This window comes from Siphateles boraxobius, unplaced genomic scaffold (assembly GCF_051911475.1).
Source record: "Siphateles boraxobius isolate OS27281-9 unplaced genomic scaffold, OSU_SipBor_1 9, whole genome shotgun sequence".
Taxonomy (NCBI): Eukaryota; Metazoa; Chordata; class Actinopteri; order Cypriniformes; family Leuciscidae; genus Siphateles; species Siphateles boraxobius.
The window spans coordinates 29,386,627-29,406,940 of NW_027509219.1; the positions used below are offsets into that span (position 1 = coordinate 29,386,627).

The window sequence follows — 20,314 nt, forward strand, 5'->3', positions numbered from 1 at the left end:
CTGCTGTAAGTCAGTCCGCTTCGGTTCTTCTGTTGTAAGAACACTTCCTCTAAATGAAAGCAGAAGCGGCAAAGTGATTCAAGACTCATACACCACGCAAACACACACACACAAAGCAGTTGTATAGTGACTGAGAGAGGACAAAGGCTTGTATTGAGATGACTAGTTCCAGGTGGGTCTAGAGAAAGTAAATAAAAGAAAAAAATTGAAATAGAAGAAACTGGTTCAGCTGGTAGAACAGCATGAAACGTATTTTTCTGTGGACCTGTTTGCTAACACACTGAGGTGATGTGGTAAATATTTAATCAAATCTAACCGAGGATTTCCAACCTTCTCAAGCTACAAATCGGAGGCACAGGAGCGAGTTTGCAAGGTAAGTCACCTTGAACACATTGTGTTTCTGTCCTACAAGCCACATGAGCGTGATATCCTTTGATGTCCCACAATGCTTGCTTTCATTTCGTAGAAACACCTGTTAGACGTCAGTTCACAGCATGAAAGCTATTTTAAGTTAGAAAGATGTGTTTGAAATTAATAAACAGGAAACATTAAATGGAAATGCATAGCAGACCTCTACTGAAATACCAAAAAATGTAGAGGCAGTAAGTGTTCATATATATACAGTAGTCAACATTTAAAGTGGATCAAAAAAGTTCATCAAAGTTGTCCTTAGCAAGAACAGGTATTTTTCTAATTCATGTATAACTTTTATGAAAGGTCTTGATCCACTTCAAATGTTGTTTAGTGTGTGTGTGTGTGTGTGTGTGTGTGTGTGTGTGTGTGTGTGTGTGTGTGTGTGTGTGTGTGTGTGTGTGTGTGTGTGTGTGTGTGTGTGTGTTCTTGGCAGTCTGAAAAAGTTTTTATCTGCACAAAAACTCAGATTAAAGACAATTTATGAAAATTTCACATGCAAAATTAAATATTTGCCTATGTTGCATTTATGGAGAAACAGTCTGCTGAAAGAGTTTCCTGAGTTACAGGAAGAACAAGTAAAGTCAAACAAACAAAGTGACTGATGCAACGGATTTATTAAAACATATACATATAGATGTATATATATATATATATATATATAAAGATTTAAAACTGAGTTTTACTTATACCACAAGATTTTTTGAATTTCCTATGGCGAGAACAGCTCATATTCAACAACTTCCTCTTAAAGGGATAGTTCACCCAAAAATGAAAATTCTGAAATTATTTATTCACCCTCAAGTTGTTCTAAATCTGTATGAATTTCTTTCTTGTGCTGAACACAAAAGAAGATATTTTGAAGAATGTGGGTAACCAGACAGTTCCTGGTCCCCATTTATATCCCCCCCATACGATTTAAAATCAGGGGGGTCTAGAAACTATTTGGTTACCCACATTCTTCATAATATCTTTCTATGTTCAACAGAAAAAGAACTTCATGGAGGTTTAGGACGACTTGAGGGTGAGTAAAGACAGACTTTTATTTTTGGGTGAACTATCCCTTTAAGAACACATTTTAGCGTTGATGTACTGGAAGCTCACTGGATCATTTACATTGTTGCATGATCCCATTAACATTTTTCAACAATGTTCTTGCTTCATATCTATGAGGGTTTGTTACTTTACAGTATTCAAAAAAACCATGGAAAAGAAGAAATAAACATTCAGTAACTTTCATATAGTAGGCTAGGCCTACTTATATTGCCCTCTAGAGGTTGGGGCAATATAGGTTCTGTGTTGGTATTGTTTAGGGAATTTGTGTACAAAATGGTAGTCCCCCTTCTAGATCTGAAAAGTCAGAGGTTATTGTAAAAGAATAAACTGCCCTGGTCATTTTATGACGTGTGCCAAAAGAAAAAGAGCCTGGGGTGTAGGCTAATGTAAGAATTATGTCCTGTTACAAGCAGGATCTTTACACACAGCGCCAAATGTTACATGCCTTTGTCATTGCCGTGCTGAACAACATCCCTCCAGCAGAAAGGAGAAAGTATAATTAAATAGGCTAATGCCCTGCTTGTTAGGGTGTGTACCGCACACGTGTCGATGCTTGTCTGTAGCTACCGCTGTACCACAGTCCATCTAAAGCACTTCTCAAATTCCAATTCAGTTTGTGTCGGTTTAGTTCTGTGCCGAGTAAAATATGTATGTACATTTACATGCACTCTAAAAACTCGATATCAGTCGGACTAAGGCAATTAGCCTATGTAGTCAGACCTAAATCGTACCAGTCTGTAGCCTACTAGTCTGTTTTGTAAACAGGCTAGAATTTACACTGGTATTCTAGTAACTCGCCTTGCGCATGTTCAGAAATCCGGATTAAGTTTGAGGATGATCCACTTTTTCTGCAAGCTTTTTTCCAATTTAAATTAAAAAATACATTTTAATTTTAATAATTCACTTTTTTTGTATAACCTACAGTGCAACAGACGAAACTGTGGAAAAAATAAATGTTACATTTGTTAAGATAGGGTGACCAGAAGTCCCGAAAAATTCGGGACAGTCCCGAAATCTAAGCTGTTGTCCCGAATCCCGAATCCGGCCCTAATTGTCCCGAAAATTATACTAAAGCAAATCTTGAGTAGCCTAGTTAACGTCTGCTAAAACATTAAAAACTGTCCGTGGAGGTTGAGTCGTGAAGAGATAGCAAGTTGCAGCAGCCGCGAGCTCAGTGAATGAATGTGCAGGCAGCCAGTCGTAGCCTAAAGGAGTGATTGATTTGTCGCGGCAAAAAAAAAATACGAGACAGCGTATTTATTTAAAAGCTGCTGTGTGACAAGGTGTACAGCAAACAAGCTAAATACCCCAGATATAATTTTTTATAAGCTGTCGTCCCCAAAAAAGGACATAAAAGTGGATCAATTGAGACAGAGCGCAATAGCTCTCGAACTAGGCTACTCTGAGAACTACGCCCACTGGAACGCGAAAAAATATCATAATTTTAACCATGTCGATTGCTTATTTCACCACCCTATGTGAACCTGAGAGGAGATATACTGTGCACACGTAGCCATACTGAGTGTCAGGATTCCACAATTTACCTATTCTTCCTGCTGATGCTTCACGTCTTGCCTGTATCCACTTTTGTCTCCTAAAAGGCTGGCTTTTACGATTTGGAAGCTTATAAAAATTTATTTCTGGGTTTTTAAGCTTGTTTGTTTTAGCTTGTCACACAGCAGCTTTAGGGCATTTTTCTGTCTTTTGACAAGGAGGCAGCCTCTCGCAATGCAACGTCAGTGGAGACGGTTAGATTGTTTCTCCCCCCGGTGGGCGTGGTCTTCATTTTATGATGCGTTGCGCTCTGTCTCTATGACTACATATGATATTAGACTATTTTGCACAGGTGAATTTCATAAATTAATCATATAGGGTGATAATAGGTAAAATGGGCCATCAGGTAAACGGGCCATTTAAGGTTTGGGGGTCCCAGCCCCTCTGGAATTTAGAGCCAATGACTGCAAAGGATTTCAAACTGTTGTCATAGTTCTTGCCTTGCCTTGCCTTGCCTATGGCTGCTATGGTGGGCAGGGGAATCATTTAAATCAAGACTACACCAGAAAGCTGCATGGTAAGTATTCTTGAGTAAACATTACCTTTCACAAGATGATTTGAATGTTTGGTCAGCCTGATCTGAGGTCAGATCTTATAATTATTGCGGTGCAATCGGATTTTTACGTTGATAAAGAGACAAACAACTGGACAAAAGGTATAGAGGTGGTTTTTGATCAATTTTGAATAGCTGACAAATATATCTTCTAAGAATGTAATGCTATGAATTCATGAAAACGTTATTTCTGAATGTTCTCTGAAACCATCTGTAACGAATGTCCAACTAAAATGTTTCAGAAAAACGTTCCATGAACATACTGTATGAGTAGGGTTTTTGTGCTAACGTTTTGAGAAAGTTATTAAATACCAGATAACTTTTAACAAACATTCTATTAACGTTACAGGAAGAATGTTTGTTCAGAATTTTTAGAGATCCTTGCCAAAGTTCTGAGAACTTTCCCTGTTAGCTGGGGAAGGATGAAAACAGCTGTGTAGTGTGAAAAGTTCAAATGTCATCTACTGTCCCACCACATTCTTTACATGATGAATGGCCTTTAATTTTGAATAATGAGAGAGAGAGAATGAGTGGATGAGTGAATGATTGATTGGTGTTTAAAGGAGGAGTCAAGGAAGAGGATAGGATCGCTTTCCCAGCAATCAGCACAACCCCTGTATATTCAGCTCTGAGCCATAATGGAGAGAAAACCAGGATTCTCTGACACCTTAATTTATCCAAGCATCATTATTAGGCCAAAAGAGATTTGACAAAGTTCAATTATAATAGGAGATCTTGGACAAAAAGGTGAATAGAGAAACATTCCTGAACTACACTGAAATTATGGCACACAACAACAGCGGCGCTATCTGATTCTGAAATAAGATAAATCTAAAGTCCAAATCTACACTATGTTTGAACAACCGCCACATATAAAAGTCATGAAGTGCATCCTCAAAATATTCCCACATAACCGCTGAGACGGAGTCATTGGGGCAACAGGAAGACCTACTGCTGACCTGAGGTCATCCTGTGGGGAATACAGTAAACTATAAAAAGACCCTGAGTATACTAACGACCACGTCTTGCATGAAAACATGGCAATACATGTATGGGAGAGGATGGGGATTCTTTTTGGAAATAAACTCGAGCTTCACCAGGACAGAACGTTATTCAAAGCTAATGAACTATTTATGAATTAGTCAATTACATTTTTAACATTAATATTATTGCAGTGACAATGTTTCAGGCAGTTTTGTGACTGTATATTTTTATACATTTTTAAAATCAATATTAACAATATTGATGATAAATTATATACCACTGTTCAAAAGTTTAGATGTATCTGAACAAAAATACAGTAAAAATTGTAACATTGTGAAATATTAGTTTGCTTTAATATATTTAAAAATGTAATTTATTGCTGCATATAATATAATCATAATTTCTCCAGTATTCAGTGTCACGTGATTCTTCAAAAATCATTCTAATATGCTGATGTGGTGAAATGTGATATATTTTCTTTTTTCAGGATTCTTTAATGAAAGTTCGAATAAACAACATTAGTTTGAAATATAAATATTTTCTAACATTAATGTATGTCTTTACTGTCCCTTTTGATCAATTGACAGGGAGCCTGTTGTAACATCAAGGTAAAAAAAAAAAGATGACATCTAGTCGAGAAGACTAGCAATAGCATTCACGTTTCAGATAATCAGATATTGGTTGTGTCTGAAATCGCCCTTCATATTAATATCAAATTTATTTCTAGAACACAGTTCCAGTCGTGGGATTGAATGTGAGATTGAATAAGTCCACAATGCTTTTGGACACCCAAATGGCTGTTCACTCAAATAGTGCCATAAGTCTCCTTACTGTTATCTATAAGCTAGTGTGCTCCAAAACAACGACACAATTTGCATTTAGAAGACCAAACCCAATGTTGATTTGAAAACCGTGTTGACATCAGAAACCAACATCAGTCGGGTTCTGAAGTCAACTCGACTTTATTTTCTGACCAAAATGCAACCCCTGCAACCAAAATCATCCCCTGACCGACGTTACTATTTTCTACTCAAGGACCTTGACAGAAATGTAGTGGAGTAAAAAGTACGACATTTGTCTTTCAAATGTAGTGAGTACAGTAAATGTACTTTGTTACTGTCCACCTCTGATTGAATGTATAAGTAAAAAGTAATTAATTTTTAGAGTATTTCAGTAAACTTACATTTATTGCCTGATTAAATGCAAAATTATTTTCACTGACAATTAACAATTTAACAGGTTTTTACTGATGTATTTCCCCCAAAGTAGGTTTTTCTGATTTTTCTGTTACATTGCATTGGTGTACAAACAAAATTAAAAACTACTCTTATGCAGATTGTTTTAAGAAGTGCAAGCGGCTTCATAGCATGCATGTATACAGAAAGCGCTATAACATAAAGCCACCACCACAAGTCTGGTTCTTCCTGTGGTAACATGGTCTAGAAGTGTGAAAGGGTTGCAGTAGAAAAAGCTGGTAAAACTTTAATGTCATTTCATTTTGTTAAGCTTTCTCGTCTACAACCGGTGCATGTTCATGATGCATTTGAAGTGAGCTTTTCATAAAATAGGAAAATGGAATATCTTTTGTCGTTGCGATGGGTTTAGGTATGAGGTTAATCATGTCTGTGATCTCTGCAAACCTGCACTAAAAGTTAATATTTACTGAAGGACCCAAAGGACTATGACCTTAGTCCTTGGGAAAATACAATGGAAGTTTCTCACATTTAAGGAACGACGACATTAACATAAGGCACGGTTCTCTATGAAATATTGTTAGCCAAATTGAAACAAATTTTAATTGAGATAATAAATAGCTATTGCACTGTGGTAATGAGGAAGGAACTTGATGACTATGATGTGTACGTTTTTCTTTTGTATAGGTGACACAATGACATCCAATAGATGGATGTTCTCCTCTGTGCGTTCTAAGAGTAAGTAGAGTTTATGAATTTAAATACATTTTAATAAATCATAATATTCTTCATTTTTTTCATAACATGTGGTATGAGGAGTATAAGGTGCTCCAAATATTCTCGCATTACAAGGTCAAGAAAAGACTCCTGATCTTTTCATTTGTTCGTTTGAATATTATAGCTAGACTGGATGAAGGGGAAAATCCTTTCAGGAGGAGATTATTTTCTTCTTTCAGAGGCGATCGACGTGAACGTGAGTCGCTCAGTTTACACACCTTTCTTTACCTAAATGCTCTTTGCTTTGTAAATAGACTGCAAGGCTAAAAGAGAAGCGTACAGATGAATTAACACACTTGTAGACACTAGCACAAAGTTCGGCGGTCTGTCTGTATGCCAACAGAAAGGTCTGAAGAAGAAGATGGTGTCGAAATAGATAAGAGACGAAGTTTCTCAGATGGAGGACTTGAGACCAATAAAGGTAAAACTTTCACCTTTTGAAGTTGTTTGACTTTCATGCAAATGCATTTGTTTCATCTTGTCATTTTGGGGTAAAGGGATCTGCCTACTTTTGATATGTGCAATAAATCTGTTTTCAGAACTGATGTTCATTAAGGCTCTTTATAAGCACTTGTGGTCAATAGTACATAAAATGAGTCTACAACTCCTAATGAGGGGATGGAAAAACATGCCTCTAAGAATGTTTTTTTTGTGGATTACTATACCAAAGTATCAATCTAAATGAAGCCATCAGATAAGACAAGTAGCCTATTATTAACTTAGTTAGCAACCTTTATTTAACCAAGTAAAAGACTCACTGAAAGGAAAATCTGGGCAAGAAGGCAGCAAATGTCATTTGAATGATGACCGCTGTCATTATGTCACACCAATGTCGCCCAGTTAAATGTTAAAATGATCCTCCACATAAAATATAGGCTAATGATATTTCATAAGGACTAAGAAAATTATAAAATAATTTTGAATGTACTATAGTCAGACTCAGTAGGCCTATATGTTTATAAGAAACAGTTTGAGAAAAAACACTGCACATTTATACACTTTAAAGAACTGTATAATCAACCTATTAAGAGCAGAGAAAAGAAGCAACTCCCACTAAATTTCAGAACTCTTGAATCGTCAGTGATTCCGATCTGCCCTTGACATCAGTTCACTGAATCGGTTCGTTCAAACAGTTCAGTTCAATAAATCTTAAAATGATTCACACTTTAGTTTGAGTTTTCTGTAGCTTTTACACATACATCCCCGCGCGGTATTCTTTTTTTTTTCTTCCTGGTATTTGTTTAAATTAAGCTACTTATCACTATGTTTCCGATTACGTTAAATTAGTCTTGTTTGTACGTCTCTCTTACAGTCGTGGGATTCACGAATGCTTTGCGAATAGGTTCGAATGAACATCCGTTTTTAAAAAAGAACAATTGATTCGCAATTCACGAATCAACAGCAAGCACACATGCAGGCTTCGTGCCGCTCACTCACTCAGTAGTAACATTAGCCACCGTGTTCTTACACCGTCCGTGGGAAAGACTGCCGTGAGACCACGACATAAATATTTACGCAAAGAAATTCGAAAATGAACGGAATTAATGTCAAAAGAAGAGGAACGAAGGCAAACTTGCGTAAACACCGGAGTAAGTTCAATCAAACTATGTTTTAGTGATTCTGTATAATGAAAATTTTAAGAATTGTTTAAATTATGTTCTTTTAATCCACATAATGGTCCGATAGAAGGTTGCCACATTTTTCTATAGCCTTTTTTATCCTATTTTCTCTTGCTTTTATCTATCTATCTATCTATCTATCTATCTATCTATCTATCTATCTATCTATCTATCTATCTATCTATCTATCTTCTGGTGAAGAACTTCTAAAAAGAGTAATGTGGGAAAGAATAAATTACATTTGTTGAAATTACAATTTACACTGCAGCTGGGAAGACTAACATATTTGGCTTAAAAAGTGAATAAGCAAATGTGGTTAGTTATCAGTGCATTTCTGGGTACATATCTGAGCTTTCCTGAACAATTTTGTGTGTTTGCAATTGATTAATTGTTGTGTTTTGTACTGTCGTTTCTCAGGTGTCTTTCTTCCAGGTGAAGATCAACAAGACATGGGAGCCATGAAGAGGTTCAGTACCTTATTTACGTCTTTCCGTGGGAAAGTCAACAAAGACAGTGAGGAAATGTTATTTATGTATTGCTTTATAATCTTTACAAACACATATCTTGCTCCTTTTATTTGTATACATTTAGTTGAATCTTACTCTATGAATGTTTTAAGTGCCAAAAAGCAGTTTTAATGAATGCACAACAAACGTTGTTATCTTTAGCTGTGGTCATTGGCTTTATATTGCATGTAAGAGTAGTTAACCTTGTCAAAACATTTCACCATGACTCATTCTCTGGTCTCGTAGTGTAAGTAGGGCAAAATGGCTCAAATAATTAAAGTCTTTCGAACTAGTTTTGACTTGATTTGCTTGCAATGTGTTCTTCATTTGAAATTAATTTATGAAGTCACGAGGAAGTTCACAAAGTCAGTCAGAGCACACAATTTGCATCTGTTCCTTAGTGCACTTCTTGTCTTTTCAGTTACGAGCTGCAGTTATTGTTCTGTTGTGTATAGAAAGGCACATTGGGGGTTTCTATGGTGAGGCAAATCAAGCTGGAACAAGACTTTCTGACTTAGTGGACTCCTAAGGTATTCCTGTCAGCTTTGTTTGCTCTCTGTTGGGGGAGGCTGCCAAAAAGCAGGCTCAAAAGGAAATGTTGAGGAAAGTCACAGAAGACCTCCTTCATTCTCATCTCTTAATTTGTTTGGTTCAGCGTTTCAAGTGCTGTTTCTGAAGAGCTGCATTTTTTTTGATCGTTCAGAAATCGGACACTTATAAACAGTTGGTTTCTGTAGTATTTTCTCTGCGTTGACATGAAAACAGTCTCAGTAAATACATCACCGAAGCTAACGTACGTTTGTTTTTGCAGGAACTAGTAAGGAACCAGATCTACCTGCTAGCACAGAGCTCTCTCCCGTGGAAGAAAAGGCAAAGGAGCAGCGCTACGCTAGTGGGCAATTCTTCTTTGAATATCTGGTGGTGGTTCGGCCTAAGAAGACCATAGATGGGATATATGAGCCACAGATCATCTATCAGTTCCCTAAGGTGACTCAGACAAACCGAGTGCTCTGCATGCAGACACATGTATATAATGCCTGAAAGAACAATTCACACATCAGCTGTTAAATCTAACCCCTCTGGTTAAGAAAGTGAATAAGCAACCGTGATTAGTTATCAGTGCATTTCTTGGAACTTTTCTGAGCTTTCTTACTCTTCAGTACTTTCACAGCATTGTAGTAGCAACTATTTCCATTCAATAACAATTCGATACATTTGTTATGTTTGTATTACATTTATTGTTTTTCTAAAGATTTAAATCATACAAATGAGGAATGTTACAACAGATCATGATCCACATTCCCAGCTAACAGGGAATGTTCCCAGAACTTTGGTTAACGTTCTGGCAAGGTTTTCGCAAAGTTATGATCAAACATTCTTCCAGTAACATTAATAGAACGTTCCTTCAAATTTATGTGGTCATTAATAATGTTCTCAAAATGTTAGCACAGAAAATTATTTATACATCGTTCATGGAACATTTTTGTTTAAAACTTTTCAGTTGGACTGTTGTCTAATGTTTTTTTTTCAATGTTTCTGAATGTTCAGGACATTCAAATATAACATGTTTGCAAAATTATAAAATTGAATATTCCCTTAACGTTCACATAACCAGAAAAACATTAACGGGACATTTTAAATGTTTTCAGAAATAACATTTCATAACCTAATGGGAATTATATTATGGAATGTTTAAATAAAAAAAGACCATATATCTATTTTTATTGTATATATTTATATACCAGACACACACACACACACCCTTCTTTATTTAATATAGGGCTAGCTCTTTAAAAAATATATATATTATAGTGTAGACACTGCCATTAGACATTACTATATATATATATATATATATATATATATATATTTTAAGATTAAATGACAACGTCAGGCAGAAATGTGTGAAAATAATATGTTTAAATAGCTCATTCATTGTCATTCTGATATTAATCAGATCTATATGAATTAATGAAAGAGATGATCATGTAGACGTGGGAAATCCTTTCATTTTCTGTCCCTGATGCATATTAATTTAGTGTTTTTCACTTTGTAATGAGCGCAGAAGGATGGAATGGTGCGATTTCAGAGGGAGGAGGAGGAGAAGACGTTAAAGGCGCTAACACTCTTTTGCTTTCCTGAGGGTGTTAACTGGGCACCCCTAACAGAATATCCCAGGTACTGTGACAACACACATTATTTCTCCCAGCATGCCGAAACTGCATCTTTCATTTTCTCTCCTTTTCTCTATTTCACAGTGAAACATTCTCTTTCGTGCTTACAGATGTTGATGGGTCGAGGAAGAACGGATACTGTAGGAGGCTGCTGGTAAATGTTGACTGGTCTTATTTATAATACTTTCTCATACTTACAGTAAGTGATTTGAACAAATCCGTGTAACCCTGTTAGTATTAAATCTGCATAACAAGCTGCTAACAACCACCCACATCACTCTAGCAACATAGCAACAGGGAAATCACCATTTTTTTGTGTGTAATGCATGAGAAGACGTACAAATAAGGTCAAGAAATGTCATTTGCAATTTAAGTGTGTTCTCACTTCACTTGTTGTTGGTCTTTTCTTGTTTAGCCTTATGGGAAGGGTGCTCGCCTGCCTGAGGCCTACTGTATCATCAGTAATGTAGCCTGCTTCGGACTCTTTTCCAAGGTAAGACAGCATAATTTACTGCACAGTCAATGTAAATGTCTTTGTACTATATTGTTTTGATCTGTATTTTAGAAATTTGCCATTTGTTGTTCTGACTATGTATCAATTCAGAGTCTGAAAATGGGTTGTCAACATGTTGAGTTGTTCATTGAGCTTAACGAATGTTTTGTTTGTTTAAGTTGAACTTTGTGCAGGTACTTTTTTCGAGGTGAATGCTCTCTCATGACTGGAAATTAGTTTGTTCAGGACAAACATCAAAGACAAGCTAATGTGATCTTAAAGAATTGGACATTCAAAATTTGGGTTTTTGTAAAGCATATATTTTGTATATATATATATATTGGATCATAAATACACTAAAACAATAATATTGTGAAATATTATTACAATTTGATAGTTTTAAAATTTAATTTATTCCTGTGATGGAAAAGCTGAATTTTTAATGAGGATTTTAGTGCTCAATAAATGTAAAAATATTTTGTTTCTTATTATTATCAGTTGAAAACAGTCTAACTGCGTACTGTTTTTGTAAAATAGTAACGAAATTGATAAAGTTACAAAATATTTCTGTCACTTTTAATTAGGTTCATGTATTTTTTTTTTAAATCATAATGACCCCAAACGTAGTGTATGTTTCAGTTTTTCACCTGTTTTTTTTCAGTGACAACTGATTTCTCTCAGTGATATTATATTTTTTTGTCTTTTTCTAGAATTCTGCATTCTCTGCATTGTTTAATCTGTCTGCCTAATATTTTAGATTTTTGATGAGGTGGAGCAACGCAGAAAGATCTCCATGGCAATGATTTACCCATTTATGCAGAGCCTGAGGGAGGCGGCTTTTCCTGCCCCTGGACACACTGTTAATATCAAAAGCTTTATTCCAGAAAGAGGCACTGAGGTGAGGACTAGAGATAAAACTACAATTTGTCTGAATGGCTACTAGTCTCAAGAAACCCTATATAGTCATGCCCATCCTGCATGTTTCCGATGGGATGTTCTTGCATAGAAAAATAGCTGGATAGAAAGGTATCCTTGCGTATATTCATCCATTTCTTTTGGTTAAATGCTTGAAATAAGGTCTGTGGTGAACACAAGCTCAAGATATTTTCACGGTTCATTCTACGATATAAATTACATCAGTAATACCATATAATTAATGTTTTTTTTTAAAAGCATTTACGTGTCTTGAAAAAGGCAGTTGGTAACAAGTGGATAAATGGGACTACAGAGGCTGTCAGGAAAATTAAACGTCATCAGCCGAACAGGAAAACTCATTCACTTTTACAGCCTTGTTGTTACGTGTTTATAATCGTGCTCTTGCAAACTGTTATAAACTCGAACATTTTCAGGGAAAATGTTTTTTAACTAAGACTGGAAGAGTCGGCGGATGCTTAGTGATGGCGTTGAAGTCATGTGACTGTGGTTTAGTTAGTTTATAGCAGGGATGGGCAACTCCGGTCCTCGAGGGCCACTGTCCTGCAGAGTTTAGCTCCAACCCTGACAAAAATTATTTTTTAGTAATCCTGAAAACATTGATTAGCTTGTTCAGGTGTGTTTAATTAGGGTTGGAGCTAAACTCTGCAGGACAGTGGCCCTCGAGGACCGGAGTTGCCCATCCCTGGTTTATAGCCTACGTTTAATGTTTGACTTCTTCCAATTGTATTCATGCTTTAAAATTCATTGTGAAAATTATCACAATGAATAAAATGTGCAAGAATCAGAAGCTTTTGTTTGTGACAGACCTTATTTTCTTGCAGTATCCCAAAAGCAAATGGAAAAATCCAATTGGTTTTTTGTCGAGGAAACCAGGGTGATGCTAACTTCAGCGTTGGCCTACAAAAATATGGAATCACTGCTGCACTCTATTGTACACAAACACTATTTCTTGCCACACTTTTAGTCCTGAAATCGTTGACTGAACAATGACTCACACAACAAATATGTTTATTTGCAAGAAATTATATATCGAGGCGAAGTTGGGCAAACCAGCTGCTGCTACACTTTCCATTTCCGCTGTATTTACAGCAGTTGAGTCAACAGCAAAGACTGAAAAACTTTTCGTATTTGTTTCAAAAATTTGGTATTTGCATTTCCAACCAAAAAGGAAGTTGAAATTAAATGAGGGTGTAAAATTGTGCAAGAGAATAAAAGTTGGTTTTCCATGTTTTTTCCCAGTAATTATAAACCATTGAGCGTTAATTACAGTACATTAAAAGAGGAGTAAAGTAATGCATCTCTAATTCCAAACAAGCAAAGAGGCAGGCAGAGACATGCTATCCACAAACACACACCTCCTCTGCTCTGTCAAAGCTGCAGGAAATGAGAGTAAGTGAAGTAATAGCTCAGGGGAACGGGTTAAAGATGAGTTGTTTCATGCAGGCATGCCCTCATGCCTTGTACAAACTTGACTTGGTTATGCTTGAATTTCTCCTCCAGCACATTTTCTATGTAACATTCCATTCAAGTCATTTTATCTATCTATCTATCTATCTATCTATCTATCTATCTATCTATCTATCTATCTATCTATCTATCTATCTATATATATCTATCTATGTATCTATCTATCTCATTCCATCCATCTGCAAGATACTAACTTGAAAATATTCAGAGTACTCATCATTTGAAAAGGTAGTTAGCTTCATTAAAGCAATTTTCTTTAAATTAAGCATATCAGACAAACATTAGACTATGGTTTATTTAAAAAATAATCAACTTTGTATTTAGCAGAACAAAAACAGTTAGGCTGAAAACATCAAATGTGAACAGTTAACACGATACCTGTATACAACTAAACTAACCCAATTGATATAACTGTATTGAAAACATTGTTTAGCAATGATTCAAATGAATCAGTAGATCATTTTGTACCAGTTCATTGGGGTAAACCATCAAAACAAATTTGCTGAAGACGAATCTGATTCTTTTTGCCTCAAGTCACAAATACAATGTCACAAAAAATGCTTAATTTAGTTGCATCACTACTTTAAGTTATCCCTCAACACGGTTTTTATAATAAAAACAAAAACTTTAAAGTATTGAAGGAAACACCATTTGGAGGTGCAAGTTAAGGGAGAATACTTTATAAATAAAAAATATAACTGCACACTCACTTAAGTTTATTTTTGAAAAATATACTTTTAAGTAAGTGCAGTTATATATAAAACATCTACCTATAATAAAGTATAAATTGATCTCTCTATAGATCATCAGTTTGACTCGTCCGACAGACTCCTGGCTGGAGCATGTAGATTTCAGCACATTGTTCAGATGCCTGTCTGATGAGGCGGTACTCAAGGTCTTTGCTGCTGCTGTACTTGAGCGGAGGATCATCTTCATCGCCGAGGAGCTTGGGTACAAAAACAAACATACATGCACACACAAGTTTTAGGTATTGCTTTGATTTATATGTATAACATTGATCAAACCCATACGATATGTCTGCAGGACATTGTCTCAGGTCATCCATGCAGTTGCTGTTCTCCTGCATCCATTCATCTGGCAGCACACGCTCATTTCCATCGTTCCAGAGATCCTAATTGACGTCATCATGGCACCCACACCATATTTGCTGGGTGTCCAGAAACGCTTTGCAGATCAGGTCACTGACCAGACTGAGGTGAGTGACCAGACTCCTAACACTGGTAAAACATTACATTTCCAATCCTGCAAGCTGACATCTGAATTCATCTACTCACCCAGCTGCTTGTTGTTGACTTATCAGAAGGCAGGAAGGAGACATTTATCAAGTGTGTAAGTTCATGTGTACATCATAGAGGACATCTTTTATTTTGTTGCCATGAAATGTGACTGATGAATATAGTGTGGGTGACTGTGTCTGAAATGTTTCTCCAAACAGATGGGAGATGAGGACACAATATTACCTCACAAACTCAAAGAGGAAATCAAGCAGGCCCTCAGTGCCAAAAATGAGAAATCAAGTAAGCAACTTTTCTGTTTCCAAAATTGACAATTCTTATTTTTTATAGAATATTGCATTATTTATTATAAATGATTTATCTGTGCACATCTTTATTATTATTATTCATTCATGTGCCTTCATAATCTTTAATCAAAATAACTTCCCCTCCCTCTTACTGGTGTAAGGACGGGTGGACCTGTCACTAACATGACATCACAGCAATAGCAAACCACAACCATTCAATGATCCAATCAATTCCCGATGGACATAAGTCCCACCCTACATTTTTTTCTGATTTACATCACAATAGGGAAGAAAAGACTCACAACATTTGTTTCATGCCGACTTTGTCAGATAAGTATTTGGATGAAACCCTAATAAGACATTGACCATTAGCTCAGATGAAAATTGGAAATCTAGTGGACCGTTCAAGTGCTCAAACACTCGTACATGCGATGGGAAGACTGGATGATTTTACTAACTTGATTTTTGAATCTCATTCAGCCAAATAAACTGATCTTTATTCAAGTAATTTCATTCATTTATGTTATATTTTCAATATAAAATTTCTCTGAACATGTCCAAATACGCAATCTTTGATCATATTTCAAGTTAGGAAATCATTATAAAGCAGCTAAAGATAAATTATGAAAAACATGTGTGATTAGTTCAACCCTAACGGTGCGTCCGAAATCATATACTTCCCTACTATATAGCAGGCAAAAAACAGTATGTGACAAGAGCAGTATGTTCGAATTCACTCATAAAAGAGTAAGCAAAAAAGTACCCGGATGACCTAATGTACTTCTTCCAGCGAGATTCTGAAGTGTGCATACAGTGAACACTTTACTATTCCATAAGGCCATGGGAGAGGATTTATGAATGGCAGTGAAGCGACGTAACTGAAGCTGGTAGGTCACATGCTTATGTGGACAACATGGAGGATGTAGTATGTCCAGATTACATTCATACTACACATATTCATACTTTTTTAGCGGTTGTGAAGTAATTACTTAAAATAAGTACCTACTCAAGAGAGTATACAATTTCGTGCACAGCCTATGTATTAGGATATAACGCTCAGTTGCCGTACTGTTTTCCGCATACTATATAGAAGGGAAGTGTTCGATTTCAGACGAGTTCTTCGTTCGCTTGTCATGTGACAGACGCAATAAACAAATCAGCGTGGATGGTGGCGCGTAAATTTGACCCACATCGTTTGTGCTACAGACATGAATTACAAAATCTTACCAAATACATTACGGTCTAAAGAGTGTTGCCAGATCTCACTAGAAAACCCAGCACCCAAGTGTAACAAATAAGCTCAAAATAAGTTACTTAACACATCAAACAAGCCTAAAGGTGATTATATACAGGGCAACTTTTTGAGCAATGTTGCCGTCAACGGGCAGCCAGATGAGACACAGGGCCCACAACCGATCTAAATTATCCTGATAGAAATCTGTTAGTCAAGTCAAGTCATCCTCATTTATAAAGCGCTTTTAACAATGTAGATTGTTTCAAAGCAGCTTTACAGAGATAAACATATAATTTAAGGTAACAGAGATTGGTTTGGTTTTATAGTGGTTCTATAAACCACTATAAATACACTATATACACTGTTGCGTAATTTCAATGGGAAAGTGCCCAAGCAACAATCGCTCGGCAAGATTGCCCAGCAACATTGCTCAAAAAGTTGCCCTGTGTATCATATTGCCAGGTGTATCATCACCTTAAGTTATCCCAAATAAGCCTTTTGTAAATAAGTCTAAAAACGTAATCCACAACCTGTGATTTTGTTATGACAAAAATGTGACAAAATGTTACGAGCGAAAAACAAAACGCAGCACCTCTGTTGTCTTTGCTTATTGGAAATTTCCAGACTCTAATTTTACTTCTGAAAATAGCGGACACCAAAAGGATTAAACTTATAGTTGCATACTCACACAGTCGCAAGAGATGACAAAATGTTGCTTTATGGTTATCCCTATGTAAATCATTGCAATTGCACACTAGAAACTGCATATAATCCACTCATAACAATGTATAAATCTGGTTTATTTTTCTCACACGGTTATTTAAAACTAATAGTCTATGTATTTGTGTCATTCATCACTTCAGGTCTTGAGGAGTTGAACCGAGTGGTCCCAGAAGCTTTCCTGCCTTTCTTTATCAAGACTGTCGGCCACTTTGCTAAATACATTGTGCGGAATGGCAAAGACAAGCGGGGCGAGTTTCAGCAAACAAATTTCTGTAAAGCTATAGAATCCAAGGGCACGCGACGGTTTGTAAAGAAGTTCGTACAGACGCAGATGTTTGACCTCTTCGTTCAGGAAATGGAACAGAGACCCGTCTCTCAGGACGGCACAGGTGAGACCCCTTTGGCTTCAGTAAGGGTAAATCAGTAAATTAGTAGTTTGACATGCATGACATTTTATTGATAGTTCTTTTGAAATTATTATTATTATAATTATTATACTTTTTATGACCTATTAATTAAGAGTCCACAAGGAAAATTTGTCGCACGTAGAGCTGCGCGATTCTGGATAAATTGAACATCACTATTTGAAACAGAGATCATGATTCTCCCACGATTCTGAACAGACAACTAAAAAAAATATGTAATTTTCTAGAGGTCCTGACAAAATGTTAATTGCTGCATTCTATTTAAAATGTTTAATTAATCTGAATTAATTATTAATTAAAATGGGTTGAATGAATGATTCAATGACACGGTACACAGAAGTCACGGTTCGGTTCATACCTCGGTTCAGTCATCACGGTTCGGTACGATTTCGGTACAATGGAGTGAAAAGCAAAACAAAAATGTAGAAGGCATTTTTATGAATGTCTTAAGCCTTGTATTTTTTAAATAAGTTTTATTAATAAAGGCATTGAACCAGTTTATTTGTAGTGCACTGACAATAGTTTTATATAATTGAATTAGTTTATTAATTAAATTAATAAAAAGACAAAAAGAACTTGCGATATGTTTGGTATGTTTGAATGAATTTAAAAATAATTTGCTATATTTCAGATCAATATATTTGTTTTTCTTAATTTTAATTAACACTAACTTTATTCTCAACTGAATTATAAATAATTGATTTCCGTATAAAATAATACTAGGCTACCATTAAAAACCACATTTGATTTTCTTTTTTAATCAATGTAGAATGTGTAATTTAAAAGTAAAACTCTGTGTGTGTGTGTGTGTGTGTGCGTGTGTGTGTGTGTGTGTGTGTGTGTGTGTGTGTGTGTGTGTGTGTGTGTGTGTGTGTGTGTGTGTGCGATTTTGGTTGGTGACAGTTGTAGGTTACAGTTTGACAAGAGAGTGTGACAAAAACACAATGTTATGTTTTATTGCGAGTGTACACAAATATATGTAAACACTTTGCAGTTTGAATGATATGTTTACGGAGTATGTTTTTGTTTCCACTGTTCGATCGCGCCCGCGCCTCTCTCTCTCTCACACACACACACACACACACACAGTTCGATCGCGCCCGCGCCTCTCTCTCACACACACACACACACACACGCACACAGTTCGATCGCGCCCGCGCCTCTCTCTCTCTCTCTCTCTCTCTCTCTCACACACACACAGTTCGATCGCGCCCGCACCTCTCTCTCTCTCACACACACACACAGTTCGATCGTGCCCGCGCCTCTCCCTCTCTCGCGCGCGCACACACACACTTCAGCATTGCAATATTGACATCGCAGTCTGTTCTTTATGCTGCGTTCAGTCCAAACGCCAATTGAGCGAATTTTATCGCTATTTAGAGTTTTATTTATTTTTATACCGTGTATTCTACGTGTAAATTCGTGCACCGAACCGTGACGCCCGTACCGATTCGGTTCAATACGAATACATGTACCGTTCCACACCTAGTAAATACTTCACTTGTTTCAATACTGGAAGAATCAGCCTTTTTGAACGAATCTCTTGAATGAATGATTTAGTGACGAATACATTTTTTAACAGTCACTTGTCGCCACCTACTGGTGAAACAATGTAGCCTAATGGATACAATCAGTATTTGAAGTGCCAAGTTACTTTCAAAAGGTGATTTGCTGTAAATTTATCGTTTTCGTAGACATCAGTGTTTATGTCCGAACTACAAACGTTTATCCCAGTACTTCTGTGATAATATGAATATTTGTAACAGAAATAACGATACTGTGTGGTTGAAAAGACTGTGAAGCTGTTTCATACTAATACATGGGTCATACCTATACATTCTCTGGCTCAGCGGCAGCGCAAAAACAGATTTGAATGTTCTGATGTGGTTTTGTCAAATTTTTAATAGACACAGGCGAATTGTTGCCATTTTAAGAATGAGCTTGCATGGGTGTTTGAATCGAGATCTTTTAATGATTCATCGTGCAGCTCTAACTGCGAGACTATGAATGAACTGTGGAGGCAATAAGGTGAAAAAGGTTATTTTGCTTGAGAAGAGGATGGTTCAAATATAAAATGATCTTGAATGGTAATAAAATATTTAATGATAAAACTATTAACTTACTAGTTTTCTTTCCTTTTCTTCCAGGATTTTTTGACAAAAAGATTGCTGAATACCAGAAAAAGATGAGAGAGAAAGCCAAGAAACACTAGTGGAAGCACTCACCAAAGTACCGGCTTGTAAATCTTGTGTGAAATACATCAGTTTGTAGTAAAATAATTTTAAGGTATGTAGATAGAATTAAATGTCCGATTATTTTTTATTTATGTTCTCGTGTGTGGTTTGTCAGACTTTTACAGCTGTTTGGGGGGTAATTATTTTGTGATAAGCTGCTGTATTTATGTATGTAAGGCTTGTTTTAGCTAGAAATGTTTTGACTAGAAGGTTCAATGTTACAGAAACTGAGCCAGTGGACACATGCTGAATTGAAAAACATACATTTCTAACTGCATTTTAAATGAAAACCAAAGATTCAGTCTATGAAATTAAATTGAACATTTCATCTCCATATAGATCATCACAAATGAATGTAAAAGCACTGAAAGATGTCAAAATTTGCAATGTGTTTATTCTAAAATTAAAAAGAAAAAAACACTCACTTTAAAG

The 20,314-nt window shown here is 36.1% G+C and overlaps 1 protein-coding gene across 5 annotated transcripts; it reads left to right on the forward strand.

Annotated features, from left to right (window-relative positions):
* Positions 1 to 31: 31 nt before the first annotated feature.
* dennd2da (DENN/MADD domain containing 2Da) lies at positions 32 to 20,306 on the forward strand. 5 transcript variants are annotated; one of them, XM_077224217.1, is made up of 17 exons: positions 32 to 172; positions 340 to 373; positions 6,439 to 6,489; positions 6,653 to 6,724; positions 6,872 to 6,949; positions 8,565 to 8,660; positions 9,465 to 9,640; positions 10,719 to 10,831; positions 10,912 to 10,981; positions 11,243 to 11,320; positions 12,078 to 12,218; positions 14,526 to 14,674; positions 14,768 to 14,939; positions 15,023 to 15,073; positions 15,180 to 15,261; positions 17,364 to 17,612; positions 19,796 to 20,306. In XM_077224217.1, the coding sequence occupies exons 3-17, from the start codon at positions 6,447 to 6,449 to the stop codon at positions 19,858 to 19,860; spliced, it is 1,635 nt and encodes a 544-aa protein (XP_077080332.1). In that variant the 5' UTR covers positions 32 to 172; positions 340 to 373; positions 6,439 to 6,446; the 3' UTR covers positions 19,861 to 20,306. The 5 variants fall into 5 exon arrangements, 4 of the variants coding, with proteins under 4 accessions (XP_077080332.1, XP_077080334.1, XP_077080333.1 ...); XR_013201181.1 differs by having other exon boundaries at positions 62 to 373; positions 15,023 to 15,069; XM_077224219.1 differs by lacking the exons at positions 32 to 172; positions 340 to 373 and adding an exon at positions 6,087 to 6,106.
* The last annotated feature ends 8 nt before the right edge of the window (positions 20,307 to 20,314 follow it).

Bases quoted from the DNA above. Each gene is read 5' to 3' on its own strand.
- dennd2da (XM_077224217.1), top strand. From the start codon at position 6,447: ATGACATCCAATAGATGGATGTTCTCCTCTGTGCGTTCTAAGA. The intron at 12,219-14,525 runs GTGAGGACTAGA...ATCTCTCTATAG, and splicing joins TTCCAGAAAGAGGCACTGAG to ATCATCAGTTTGACTCGTCC. The intron at 14,940-15,022 runs GTGAGTGACCAG...CTACTCACCCAG, and splicing joins AGGTCACTGACCAGACTGAG to CTGCTTGTTGTTGACTTATC.